At 44.9% G+C, this 14,105-nt stretch overlaps 1 protein-coding gene across 1 annotated transcript; it reads right to left on the reverse strand.

The window, feature by feature from the left end:
• Window positions 1-7,241: 7,241 nt before the first annotated feature.
• LOC142404919 (regucalcin-like) lies at window positions 7,242-14,105 on the reverse strand. The gene is made up of 5 exons (XM_075491922.1): window positions 13,890-14,105; window positions 13,204-13,386; window positions 9,934-10,065; window positions 9,108-9,262; window positions 7,242-7,865 (listed from the first exon to the last, which is right to left on the reverse strand). The coding sequence occupies exons 1-5, from the start codon at window positions 14,053-14,055 to the stop codon at window positions 7,815-7,817; spliced, it is 687 nt and encodes a 228-aa protein (XP_075348037.1). The 5' UTR covers window positions 14,056-14,105; the 3' UTR covers window positions 7,242-7,814.

Consider the following 14,105-nt stretch of genomic DNA (forward strand, 5'->3'; position numbering starts at 1 on the left):
ATCAAAGGGAGTAAATAATTAAAAGGTGCAATTCACTAGCCTTGAGTAGACATCTAAAATCAGTCTGCTGAGTTACACCCTCGAGCTGCCTTTTTATCTCCTCCACCCAGTGAAGAATTTGTTGGTTTCAAAGCAATAACCTTTCATCACAGAGCACAAATGAGCTGTCTGGAGACGGGGAGGGAGCCCTGGCCCATGTGGGAGTCTGGCAGAGGGGACAAGTGGACACAGCTGTGGCCAGTCATGCCAGGAGCACTGCCTGCAGAATATTAAGTGATCCCCCACTGGAAGACACAATTCCAGATCCCAAATTATTCCAGGTCACCAAAAGTACAACCTTCCCCAAGCCAAGATAGCACAGTCAGGTTTGTCCACAGTACTCTATTTTTGGGGGGACAGAAAGAGTAATTTACGCTGAATCACTCAAAAAACCCCACTGTCCCTGAAAACCTTCCTGCTGTAGTATCATCTCAAGCTAATCTTCATGTTTTTCCCTCCTTTTCTCCACAGCAATATCCCAGGTCATCTGGAGCTTCCATCCTTGGTTTGTAACTCCTAAGAGAAAGAAAACACGTGCTTGAGTCTGTCTGTACACACATTGAAAAGATAATTTTATGTTCTGTTTCCAGTGATTGTGGCTTTACTGGCTTTCCTGAGTTCGCATCACATGAGCAAGTCCAAGCTGCTCCAAAGAAGCACGTGCCAGAGCTGGGGCGGGAGAGGGTAGAAAGAAGGCTGAAGGGGGATTCAAGTACATGCATGAAGTATGGCATAAGGCAGGACTGGCCAAAGTTAGTCTGCCCTTTCCTTGCCACACAGCATCTGGCAAGGCATTCAGGAGATATCTCAAAATCCTCCCGTAGGCCTTTGCAGATGTGGAAGAGCAGGAGGAGGAAGGCTAGTGATCAGGCTTTCTAGCAGGAGCTGATCGTGCCTGCAACACAGAAAGTTTCTGGGTCCATATACACCCTCATTTTCCTAGAGTAAAGTTAAATACTCTCAGACCAGAGCATGCTTCCTAAGATGCCCAGCATCCCAAAACAGAAAACAGCCCAGCCCCTTCTAATACAGGCGAGGTTCCCCTTACCTGCTCCAGACTAACCTCACACGCCTTAGCTTTCTTAAGCTTTTCTCCAAACTCTTAATGTGACCATGTCACCCCAATGACATTGATGTGGGGATAATTCCATCATCCTCCATAGTCCCACATCTGGCACCAACACTCCTCACCATACTAGATACAAATGGGTTCACTGTGGACCAGCCCAACTGTTTGGGTTCTCAGAGGGAAAAAAGAGGGAAGGTCCTTGCAAAAAGTATGGGAGAGAGCTTCCCCCCCACACCCTCTCCCTTCAGGTACAAGAAACTATCAGCAGGCAAGGAAAGCCCTGCAGAGGATGGAGCAAGCATCTTCAGTTTCCTCTGAGTCTTAAATGTCCCTCCAGGTACCATTTTTCCAGTTCAAGCTTTACTTCCAAATTATGGAGCCCACCTTCCTGTCACTTGCCTTTTCCCACACCTGCCAGCAACATGTCCTTCCCCTCTCTGTGCCTTCGCATTCCTCTTCATCATCACCTCAGCTTCCATGTTAAGTCTCACCACTGATAGCTTTCTCCTTCCCTTCATCTTAAAATCCTTCCAGTATATCAATGCTGTGATATCATCTCTTTCCAGAAGATACCACAGTCTTGACAGGGTATTCACCCATATTCTCTCTTCCCTAACATGACTTGGGTACTGCTAAACACAGAGTTGAACACTTACTCTTTAAGAAGACAGCAGCTGAATGAGGATGAGGGTCTTACCCCTCCTCAGAGGTTATCCCTGCTTGCCTTTACAAGCAGTGTGAGTCTTATTTTGGTGCAGGAGGCGAATCTGACCTCAACACCAACTGTTTCTTTGACTTTCGGGTTGTCAATACTGCAACAGGCAGCACAAACTCAGTAAACCAGTACTTTAAGCAGCTCAAGCAATCTACAAACCTAGACAAAATAAATTCATCTACAGCTATTTCTGCCCTTCAGCCATTCTTTATAGGACACCCAATTCCTGCTCATACACCTCCCGAGGAGAGGCCTCTTGCTCCTGCAGCTGTTTTCCCAGTCAGGCCCATCTGCTGCCCAAAGTCACCCCGCAGGTTGCCCAGCAGTCTTGTTAATAGTTCATAGGGCAAGTGGATTCTCATTTTCCAAGAGTTTTTTCATGTGAATAGAGGGTCAGACTTCAATGTCTGTCCTTTGTAGGCTATGCATTATTACCCTCTGAAATCTCAATCCACATTGACACAGAGAGCTAACAGCAAGAAGGTAGCAAAGATCTGGATTCCAAGTTACGTTTGTGAGTTTGACACTGATGTGAGTATGGAGCATGATAGGGCCAAGATAAAATAAACAAACTATGCAAAGCCAGGTCATTTCAGCAGGACAGCTACCTCTTTGTTCTGCCAGGGACCTATTTACCCATAGTAGGTAGTACTCGTCAACTTTTTATTTAAAGTCAGCTACTTTGTGTCCGTTCCCTCTCTCATTAGCAAAAAGACCATCTTTACAGCTTCTTCTTAAGACAAAGTAGATAATCAGAACAATAAATAGATAAACAAAGATTGCTAGAAAAATGATTATGTCTCCTTATACAGGATTAAGAAATATTTTTACATTTTCTTTCCTGCCCGGAGTCCTAGGCAAAGACTAAAAGCCAGTGGAGCAAACCCTACATCCTTGTATTTGCCAATTCCAGGCCTGTGACGGCACGTGGGTGCAGCAGCAATGCCACCACAGCCATGATGTTTAACCAGCTTCATTCATGTCCTAGCTGCATATACGAATATTTGGAAATCCTGTTTAGATTTAATAGGTTTTCTCAAAGTCATGTCTTTTCAGAAAGGCAAGAAAAGGCAGTCAGGTTGTCCCACAAGAGCTAGAAAACACAAGGACCGAAATCTTCCCACTTGAAAGCCTATTCCCAACACACACAAAAGCATGGAAGAGAACTAGGATTTACCCAGCTCGGCATACGTTAAATATAGTAGTGTATGTTAAACATAGTAAATACTTAGGAAAGCTTATAAAAGGCAGGATGTACACAACAACCCCTCACAAGGGAAACCAGCTCCCAACAGGACTGCTATCCTGTTGACAAGCTTCTTTATGTTCTGCCTATGACCCACGCTGGGGAGATACCCCATCAGCAGGTTGCCTGGGCAGGCAGCATCCTCTCTGCTGTGCATCTCACCATGTGGGGTTGACCCACAGCGGCCACATACTCAGTCACCCAGGAACCATCTCAGAGTGCATCCTCACCAAGGACTATAGGTACCGTATTGTTCGCACAAAGAGAATGAAACCAGTCCCATATCCCCTTCCTTCATGCCTTCATCCGGCTCAGGGCAAAGGGCTTTTGCCTTACTTTGGTTAATGAGGCTGGAGGACAGCCCCACCATGGTTTTCAGTCAACACCTTTCTTTAGGAAGCAAAAATCACAAAACAATAAGTTCTGAAATCTGAAGAGAAGTGAAGCAGTGGGCCTTTGGGCAGCAGAGAGACATTCATCTTCAAACCTTTCTTTCCTTTGGGAAGCCATGCTGCAGTGGGAGAGATCCCAAAGTGCTCAGACCTTGGAGTCTGAGAGCAGCATGCACAGTATCTCCCTTTAGAGATGAGGGAAGGAGTGGCTGGAGAATTACAAACCGGTGAGCCTGGCTTGCATGCCTGGGGAAGCTCTAGAAAAAAAATTATGAGGGTATTAAGGATTTCTCAAGAGCAAATTCTTTCAAAACTATCTACTTTCCTTTTCTGGCCGAGCAAATAGCCTAGTGGATAGGCAATTTTGCATATAATTGGGTATTTTTTAATTAAATAAAGTATCTGCACACACTTCCTACTTTTTTTTTTTAAATTAAAAGTTAGGACACTGGACTTGCCTCCAGACTTCCTGCCTTCACATTCCTCTCCAGACTGGGTAAACAGGAAATCTTGCATAATTGTCAATGTTCCTTATACCAGTTTGGCATTGACATGGTGCCAGAGAGCATTTGACACCTTTGCTCTTAAGAACCCCCAGCAGCTTAATTACTGTTGGAATTATGACTAGGGAAAAAAACAACAGCATGGTTGTTGAGCAAACATGAGAATGAGCTGAACGTTGTATTTCTCAATCAAGGTGTCTTTGTGCAGCTGTATGGACTCACCTCCCTTCCAAGGCAAGGTAGGAGTGAAGCAGAGTGATGGGCCAAGAGCCTTTATCCTGTTTTACCAATTATCTGGTCAAGTAGTGTGGGAGCAAAGTGCTTGCTAATGACCTAAATTAATAATCTAGAATAAGTGTCCAAAAAGTACCTAATGCAGGTTTTATAGTAGACTTCAGGTAACTGCGTTGAAATAATGCACTTCGGAAAATCCTGTTCAATGGCCAAGTATACTCAATAGTACTTAGTGAATAAAGCTCCCTTCTTGGCCCTCTGGATCTCAAATTTCTTTCTGGAGTGTGGCCCAGTTCAACTGGAGGGGCCAAATATACCACCTACCTCCACCATGTCACATCACCACATGGTGATGTGTGTCCTACCCAAAATGGGTAGGACATTGCCCTGGGACATGTGGCTTGACCTGCCCTCTGCCTGATCAGAGTGCAGAACCAGATCTCCTGCTTGTCAGCAGGCCAGAAGGCTACCACATAAGAGAGTTGGGCATTATGGTTATTTTAAAAGGAAGAAATCAACCCAGCTTGGTTCTTTCAAAAGTGGTAGGAGGGACCCCTTGCCAAGAGAGGGATGTGGATTCTGAAGAAAACAGCTAATTCTAGGGTCAGTCTGCTTACAGCCCCATGGAAACTGTGTTTAACATTTCTGAATGGCTAACCACAGTTTCTCTGCTCCTCCATGCATGGGTTATTGTGGGAGATTATCCTCATGAGGCATTGAGTACTTACTCCCTGCTCATAGTGTCTGAAGGCTAACTCAAGACTTTGAATAGCAGTGGTGGAAAGGCCAAATACCTCTGAGAAAGACACTGAAACATCTGGTCTGGTAAATGATGAGTGTTATTGACCTCCTCGTAACATCACAAAGCATCAGCATTAAGGATCTGAAGATGTATTATGTGCTGTGTATCTTTCCAGGCAGTAAAAAGACAGCAAATTCAATGCAAAGGCTAGATTTCACTGGATATCTATAGGTCTTAAGCATTCTCAAATCATTAAAGTAAACCTTTCCCTAGAAAATAACTAAAGAAATACAAACAAAAGACAGATTAAAAAGAGTTGATTCAATGAAGAGTTGTTGCATGTGCACTAGGCTTTTCCTAAAAACAGCTTCTGGAGCTCCTCCTGAGATCAAGTAGATCCCCACAGAGCTGTACCCTCCAAGAGGACAGAAGCTGCTGCCCCAGCTTGGGCCAAAAGGATTACAACGTTTCAGTGAATTCAGCGTAGTGTTGGGTCATTATTTCAATAGCCTCTAAAAATACAGTGTGACATAGTGCTTCCTGTACCACTGTGGTATGATCAGCTCCTGCCCACTGGGAAATGAACTGAAGGTCATGGAGTTGTAGGAGTCAAGGATAGTCTTGTTGCAGCCCAGGTTTGCACAAAACCAGGAAACACTGAGCGAACACTTCCACAGCACTCTCTGTTTTTACAGACTCATCTGTCAGCATTTTCCAAAGCGTGTTTCACTTACTCACATGCAAGATGCTATTTCTGCCTCGTCTGCAGACCATGCAGGAGAAGCAGCGGGAAGAGGTGAGCAACTTCTTCACTTCCATTGCTTACCCACTCAGTCTGGCCAGGTTGTGGACAGAGCGGGCTGTCATAGTTTAGCTTCAGTCAGCAACTAAGCACAACACAAATGCTTGCTCACCCTCCCCTCTCCCCGAGGGATGGGGGAAAGAATCAGAAGAGCAAAAGTAAGAAAACTTGTGGGTTGAGATAAGAACAGTTTCATAATTGAAAAGCAAATAAATAAATAAATTGTAATGAAAAGGAAAACAACAAGAGAGCAAGAGAGGAACAAAACTCAGGAAAAAAAACAAGTGATGTAACCACTCACCACCCACTGACCAATGCCTAGCCAGTTCCCGAGCAGCGATCTCTCCTCCTTGGCCAAGTCCCCCAGTTTCTATACTGAGCATGACGCCATATGGTATGGAATAGCCCTTCGGCCAGTTGGGGTCAGCTGTCCTGGCTGTGCCCCCTCCCAGGTTCTCGTGCACCTGGCAGAGCATGGGAAGCTGAGAAGTCCTTGACTGGTGTAAGCATTACTTAGCAACAACTAAAACATCAGTGTGTTATCAACATTATTCTCATACTAAATCCAAAACACAGCACTATACCAGCTGCTAGGAAGAAAATTAACTCTATCCCAGTCGAAACCGGGACATCTGGCTCACCGCAGGTGTGCTGAGGCCTTTGGGGTAACCCTGAATTCAAGAGTCAGCTTTGGTGTAGTCATTGGTGTGGGAGAAAACCCTGCACAGTTTAGGGAAACAGAGAAATGTCAACAGGCCAGATTTGCCCTCCCAGAGAAGAAAGAGGAAGTGAGGGTAATGCAGCAAGAAACCCGAGCAGATATATACAGCATTGAAGGCAGCGACAAGGACTTCAAGCTCAATACTGAGTAATATGGACCACAAAGAGACAGAAGAAAGCTGACAACAAGTAAGATTACTCTAAGTTCAGAGTAGACTCGGGGGAAGAAAGGAGGAGAGGAGAGGAGAGGAGAGGAGAGGAGAGGAGAGGAGAGGAGAGGAGAGGAGAGGAGAGGAGAGGAGAGGAGAGGAGAGGAGAGGAGAGGAGAGGAGAGGAGAGGAGAGGAGAGGAGAGGAGAGGAGAGGAGAGGAGAGGAGAGGAGAGGAGAGGAGAGGAGAGGAGAGGAGAGGAGAGGAGAGGAGAGGAGAGGAGAGGAGAGGAGAGGAGAGGAGAGGAGAGGAGAGGAGAGGAGAGAGAATCTAAAGGGAAAAGGGAAAAAGGAGAAAAAGACTTGAAACAGGAAAGGAAGAGAGAAGTCATGCATGCAATAAGAAGATATAGAAAGCAATGGGAAGTCCATGTGTCTTTGTGCAAATATGACCCCTGACAGGACAACTCGGTTGGAGCATCGGTTTTTGGTATCACAGGCCATCCTGGTAGCTCGCAGCTTGTTTGTATGCTGGCCATGTGTGGTCATTCAGCATTTTCATGGTAATATCTGAATGCAGGAAAAAAAAAATTCCATAAGCATATTTTAAATATAGTTGCATAGTTTATTTTCAACACCATAAATGGTGTCCTGAAGACAAGACAGAAGAATTCATGACAAGGCAAATGGAAACAGGCTAGCAAGGATGTAAAAACGGAGTCTGGATACTACAAATAAGTCTGATCAGCAAGAAAACACCTTGAGGGGAGTCCCACAGCAGAGGAGCAGTCCAGTTCAAGTCATCACTCTTAAAATGTTTATTAAAATCTGCCATATCATTGCTGGTACATCACTGTAACATGAAAAGACAAACCAGGAATCAGATTCTGCTTTGAGAACCACAGACTTGAAAATCCAGAGCTGGTCATCAGAAAGTTCAACAAAACTAAGCTCAAGCTTGAAGAGATTTATGGAAAGTCACAAAAGCTATCAAGGTGTAACACAGATTAACTTTACCTCTCTAACCTATTGCATCGTGCCACGGGCCCGCAGAACAAGGAATATCGTCAATTCCAAACAAGCATGCTCTTAAATGTGGATTTAGAAGTCCTCACACAGATGAATTCTGCAGTTCATTGGACTTCCTCTTGTCAGAATTACTACAAGACGCAAGCATTTCCTCTTTGTTATTTAGCGTCAATATTCAAGCAGCATAGAAATTTGGTGGGATCCCTTTCACACCCAGGCCTGTTATCTGTTTAAAAAAATAAAAAATAAAAGAAAGGAAAAAGATAAATCTCCAACTGAGTATAATATTCAAATGTTGTACAACAAATATGATAGCAACCTACCCCTACTTCAAGAGGAGCCCCAAAAGAGTCATTATATGGAGTTCTTTAGAACTCTTTAAGATTAAGATCTTTAAGATTATCAAGCACCACTCAATAATTTTTCTAATTTACACATTATCTGTGGTCCTTATCTCTGTATTAACCAAACAAGTCATAGCCACTTTTAATGTGCTTTGCCCATGCAAGACAAATGTGAGTTTGGAAAACACCACTTCCCTTCTAGAACTGGAGAACGGAGGAAGAGAGATAAAAAAGGCAAGGCTCAAAATTATCTTTTGGTGTGGGCTCCTAAACTCTGCTGCTTGAGAAATCTATCAGTTCTTGGCCATGGGAAATCTGTTCCAAGCACTGCTTTCAACTAGACGGTCCCAGATCCCAGATAGATCCCCATCCCTCCTGGAACATATCTTCATCCTATTGCCAAACTGATAATACAGTTTGGTTTATTCCATTTCCCCTCATTTACAACCCTTCCCTTTCATGCTATGGTCAACTTTCAGAGAATGATGGCACTTGCTGTTTCAGAACTGCATTTTATTTTCCTGATGTAGTTTTTACTAATGGACTAAAAAATGAAGAGAGAAACAAGTTTTGGATTCAAGAGCCCTGGACAAAAATGTGGATTATTAGTTACTCAAAACATAGCACCCACTTTTAATAGACTAAAAAAATCCCAGAAGTTTTGGGATTGGGATGCAAAGCTTTGCCCTGGTGAATTTAAGCATTTAATTTTTAAAGGAGCAATCTGTGTTGTAAATATTTAGACACTCTGGTACAATTGAAAAATGAGAATTAAGGGAGTGAAATTTCCAAAACCGATGAAAGATATAGGAGCAAGACCCACTTCCTTACAGTGTATGACAGAATAGGGCAGACCCAGATCCACCAGCTGCCTTCAGATCCTGGCAAGATACTGACTTTGGCAAACCAACATATCAACACTATTACTAGAAATTTCTCCACATCTTCCTTCCAAATGCATGAGCAGTGGTGCACAAGCAGCTGTGCCCGGCCAGGGGATGAGCAACGTATCTGGACCACCGCATCAGGCGAGCGGGATGAGCGAGGACAGCTGGGGGGCACCTCACTCTCCGAGCACAAGACTTGGCAGGTCTGACATATAGAAAGAAATAAAATCTGCTCACCTTGAAAATCTCTCCTGCGTGAGGTTCCTTGGCTAAGGTGGTCTCATCCAGTCCATCGTATGCAGACGTCACGTACATTTCTGAGTAGTCTTTTCCACCAAAGCAGCAAGAGGTGATCCTCGGAGTAGGCAGCCTCACAGTTTGGATTCTTTTTCCTGAGACAAAAAATGTGATTGTTTCCTAATGTCCATTTTCTAGGAGACATGTAAATATAAATGTACTATTAGTGCACATGGTGCAGCTGTGGCATTTACTCAGAAGGCATCTCCCCTTCAGGCAGGCCATAGCCTAAAGGACAGTTTGTGGGGAAACTAAATTCTTTCATCTGCCTCATCTCTAACTATTTTTCAGCCTCTTCCCTATATCTGCAAGGCTTCGTTTCCTTTTCTCAAAATGAAACAATAAAGTATTTGAAGCCAGGAAGGGCAGGGACACCTGGGCCTGGGACGGCTGTCATTCCCTAACAGTGTTTCTCAGTCAAACATTTCAACGCTGAGCATTTTTTCTTTCTTAATTGCAGGTTTACAATGTTTCTCGCAATAGATATGCAGTGCTTTTTTTTTTTTTCAAAGTGGCATTATTAAGAAGTGGGTGTGCTGCATCAGCAGACCATGGGAGCAGGGGTACTCGACACTGGGAGGCAGCACGGGGAGCAGCACTCTCCATGTGATCGGGGCCTGGGCCAGCAATGTTCATGGCAACCCACGGGGCAGAGACGGGCAATAAACAACACCTTCTTATCTCACCATTCCTCCTGGCTGCCTGTCCTCTCGGGTTTGTGGCACATAGGTGACACTCAATATGCACGTGCTGGTGGAGGCCTTACCTGTCTCTGGGTCTATACGAATGACTCTCCCACCATCAATACAAGCCACCCAGAGCTTCCCTTCTGCGTCAATGCACATCCCATCAGGCATTTGCTCCTCCTTTTCGAGATGGTACAAAAGTTTGGGGCAAGCTGCAGGAAGAGTTACAAAGCCAGCGTTACGTGGGCTGGTACCAGTTCTGTATCAGATCCCAGTCTAACATCTTCCACGCTCTTGGAAACAGATAAGTTCATTTTCTGTGACAAAGACGTGTTGCAAAATTTATATCACATATACATTTAGCAGATGTGTTAAAAGCCTAACTTAGCCTGGCAGAAACAAGCCCCCAGTAGAGCCATTGCCGTTTGGGATTGTACTGAATTAGGGCTCCTATTATTGTACCAAGGAAAAGAACAAAATGCCTCTGTCCCTCTTGTTAACCCACTAGCTGACCACCGTACCACGACTGCCACAAGTACAGTAACTTTTCCTGGACTTTCATTGCTCATGGCAGCCTGGATGTCTTTTTATGAGCAAAACATCACATAAGTAATGACTTGAATTTAAATGCTGGTAATAAACAATCTTTCAAGGGTAAAGATCAAGAACTTTACTTATTTTAATGGCCAATCAAGCTACCAGTTTTGATTAAGCCTGGACACCAACTCCTAGCAGCCTGGGCTGCAGCAGACAGGTTGGTGGGCACAGGCACAGACCATGGAGCAGTGCCCACGGGCAGCAGCCTGCCTGCTCTGACCCAGCGCCTTATGGCCATTACACCACCCAAAAATAGACAGTCACCAGCATAAAGCCAAGGCCAGGAAACTCAAACTCATTAAGTTTTTGTGTCTGGGGGAGAAAAAGTAGCTTTAAATCTTCTTTAGAAATCTTATCTCCTAAAATCTGTAGAAATAGATTTTCTCAGAAAAATGAAATCTGAGTAACTGTAATTATTTGTAAGATTTTCACCCATGATTACACAAAGTCCACACTGATTAGAGTACAAAGGCAGTTCAGCCACTTAAATTCCCATGGAGTCTAATGGGTTGATACAGCACAAAAATGTTTCACAGAGTTTTGAAATGAGGTTACATCTGTTTTTCTTGCACTTAAATTTGCTTTTTGCAGATACTATAATAAAAAATGTTTGGATAGAAAATGAATTTAAGTGAAATTTGCCAAGCATCTGAAGGCAGTTTTAATTGCAGAATTGGGAAACTTCAGCCACAATGATAACTTGATTCTTTAAATACATTTCTGTGGGACACGTGCATGCACATTCTGTATTTGTGTTTATGGAGCTAGTACAATCGAAGCATTCCAGTAGATGGCACTCAAGAATAAATAGCATCCTATCAGCTAATTCTCACTCTGCAGTATAAATGGCTTCTTCCCTGCAACTCCTTGAACTGGTCTAAATATAAGCCATCTATCCAGATGAAAGAAAGTAAGATTGTCAAAAGTTTGTTCACCAAATACACCTGGTTTCTAACTAAACTTGAGAAAAATCACAGTCAGCCTGCTGACGAGCTGTAACCAGAAGATATGAGATCTGTCAAATAAATCAGTGCATATTATATGCCCAAGGTCTTGCTGCAGAAAGAGTAATAGCACTACTTGTCACCGAATTTAGAAAAGCATGCGTACCGATTTTTCCAGTGTGCACATCATAGCTGAAGGCATGCACAGCGTATGTCAGGCTGTCGATGTGAAAGAAGGTCCTGTGGTCCAGGGACCAATCCAGACCATTGGAGATGTCCACCTGGTCTAACTGTTTTATTACTGAATGGTCAGGAAAAAGGGTATAGAGAGCGCCTTGTCGTCTCGCTCGGACCCCAGGTGCTATCTCTTCAGCCATCGTACCTGAAATGGAAATGGGAGCACCGGTTAGAAAGTAGAAGCTTGTTCCTCATGCTTGATCAAAAAATTCCTCTAAGTGTTACTAAGAGGTCCTCAGGAGAAAGGGACTAACCAGGTCCCATCAGACTGATGAGAAGGAGGAAAAGGAGCAGGTCAGGAGCAGCTGCCTCCCACGGAGGTGATCCTGGCCAATGAAAGGACGAGTTTCTGCGTTGCAATGAGGTTTAAGTTGTAGACACCAAAGACCCAAAGGAGCACCACAACACGCCAGGGGCTGAGGTTTTGCTCACAGTAAAAGCTGAGATGCAGGCAAGCATCATGTGCTCTTTTTGTTGTTGCTCTTTGTAGGCTACTTTTATCATTTAAATGGGCTGTGACCTTAAAATACAGGTGCTGTAAATCACGGTTATCTCAGAAGCAAGTGGAGAATACCAAAGAAGTGAGATTTTTTACTTAATGTATTTATGCCTCCATGTTACAGTCGTTATTTAGTTTCTGACTCTCTTTTCTCTGGAAAGGAGACAGCTCTGCAGCAACAGGACGAGAAGCACTCAAGAGGGGCATTTACGCCTTCTTTTAACTGTGACACACGGTCTCTGTTGGCCTCTCCTTTTAGAAGACCTCATGAGCTTGTTTTACAATGCTTGGCCAAAACCACTGTTGAAAGCATTGGTCCACCATGCACAGCTAGGAGTGGGTGTGCAAAGCAGGTTTTTCTCTCTTATTCTTGCCCTTAACTCCAGTGACATGTCAGCCCTCGAGCATAACCGTGAGTCAACCAAATTTCCTGAATTTCAGAAATTTGAAATAAGAAGAAATGGCTGGCTGGCAAAACAAATACAGAGCCATTTTCATTCCCATCGGTCTCTCTCCACTTCCAGCACAGATTGCTGTGCTTGGCTCATCATTTATATGGGAGGGAAAAAAAAGCACAGGAGGATCCTGGCTGCATTGCAACCAGCAGCAAAAGTGCCTCTTGCCTTCAGGAGGCCGGGTATCTCTCTGCACATCCCTGTTTCCCACAGGCTGACCAGGGAGGCTGTACATGAAGGGTGCAAGCTGCAGTGCACCTTCTGCTCTAGGAGCTGCATCCTCCTTGACACCTCCAGAAACCTTCCCACCTGCTTTTCACCTCCCGTGTAGGCAGACGTTTGAAAAACACCGGCCACCAAGTAGAAGGGGAACCTTCCTGCCAGGCAGCCCTTGTCAACAGCCTCTGTCTTCATTTAGGTCAGAGGATGCAGGGTCCCTTGTCCTCCTCCATCAGGCAGTAACCGAGCAGAGTGTTCACAAGACAGCTCGTGCTCACGACAGTGGTTTTTGTGGGGAACTCAACAGAGGAATCGAAAACATGGAATAAAATGTACTATATAAAATACACTGTAATTAGTTCCTCTTTGCTCCGGGGGAAATTTCTGCCAGGAACTTACCAGCAAAAAACCTCCCCTTTGGATCCACTTTCCCATCATTGAACCTGTTGTTGGGTTTATCCTGCTCGAGCTCGAGGATGGTGGTGACCACCTGAGTGTCCCAATCCAGAAAGGCAAACCTGGTCCCCAGGGCGATGACGTAGCCCCCACACTGCCGCAACACCACCGAGCCGACGCGGGCACCTGCGTGTGAGAGGGAGCGGGAGATGGTGGGCAGCTCCAGGGCCTACTCCTCAGTCAGCCCTACCCCTCCCCAGCTCACGGAGGGCATCTGGGCTTGATTGGGACATTCCTGACTCAGGAAAGGCTGAGCTGATGCTAAGGTCCTTCTCCCCTGGGATTGTTAGCACATCTCACTAGCTCTATGTTCTCCAGATCTTTCCACCTTCTGGGCAGACACAGCCAGTAGGACTGTACCTTTTCCTCTGCAGGTCCCAAATGAAACATGCCTTTCCATTTGGGCTTAGCAAGGGCAACATGCCCATGGCCATCCACACCTGAGCACGGTCCCCTCTGCTCAGCTGGCTCGGGCTACACCGTGCTCAGCAACACGTCTTGGGAGGACAGGGTGTGTGGCCCCATGGAAAGTAAGGGAGACCACCATGCTGCAGGACTCCTACCGGGAGGAATGGAAAGGGGTGGACAGAGAAGACTCCCAGGATGAAGCAGTAAGTACGGACTCTTACCCACAGACACACTCTGCACCTCATTGGTGAGTGGGCTCCAGCGGCAAACTTTCTGTGAGTTAATGTCTACATAGACAAGTGCGCTCTCCCTTTCTTCCCAGACTGGACACTCTCCCATCCTGTTCTTCTCCTTCACGACAGATTCGATTTTGATGGAGGAGGACATAGTCTGAGAGGAAGAGGGTCAATAAAAGATTTAATGATAAGCTCTCATTG

This window comes from Mycteria americana, chromosome 1, assembly GCF_035582795.1.
Source record: "Mycteria americana isolate JAX WOST 10 ecotype Jacksonville Zoo and Gardens chromosome 1, USCA_MyAme_1.0, whole genome shotgun sequence".
In the NCBI taxonomy this organism is placed as follows: domain Eukaryota; kingdom Metazoa; phylum Chordata; class Aves; order Ciconiiformes; family Ciconiidae; genus Mycteria; species Mycteria americana.

Coding starts and splice junctions, on each gene's coding strand:
- LOC142404919 (XM_075491922.1), bottom strand. CDS start 14,055: ATGTCCTCCTCCATCAAAATCGAATCTGTCGTGAAGGAGAAGAACAGG. Junction 13,387..13,889: donor GGTGCAGAGTGTGTCTGTGG/GTAAGAGTCCGT, acceptor TCTCACACGCAG/GTGCCCGCGTCGGCTCGGTG. Junction 7,866..9,107: donor ACGCAGGAGAGATTTTCAAG/GTGAGCAGATTT, acceptor TTTTTTAAACAG/ATAACAGGCCTGGGTGTGAA.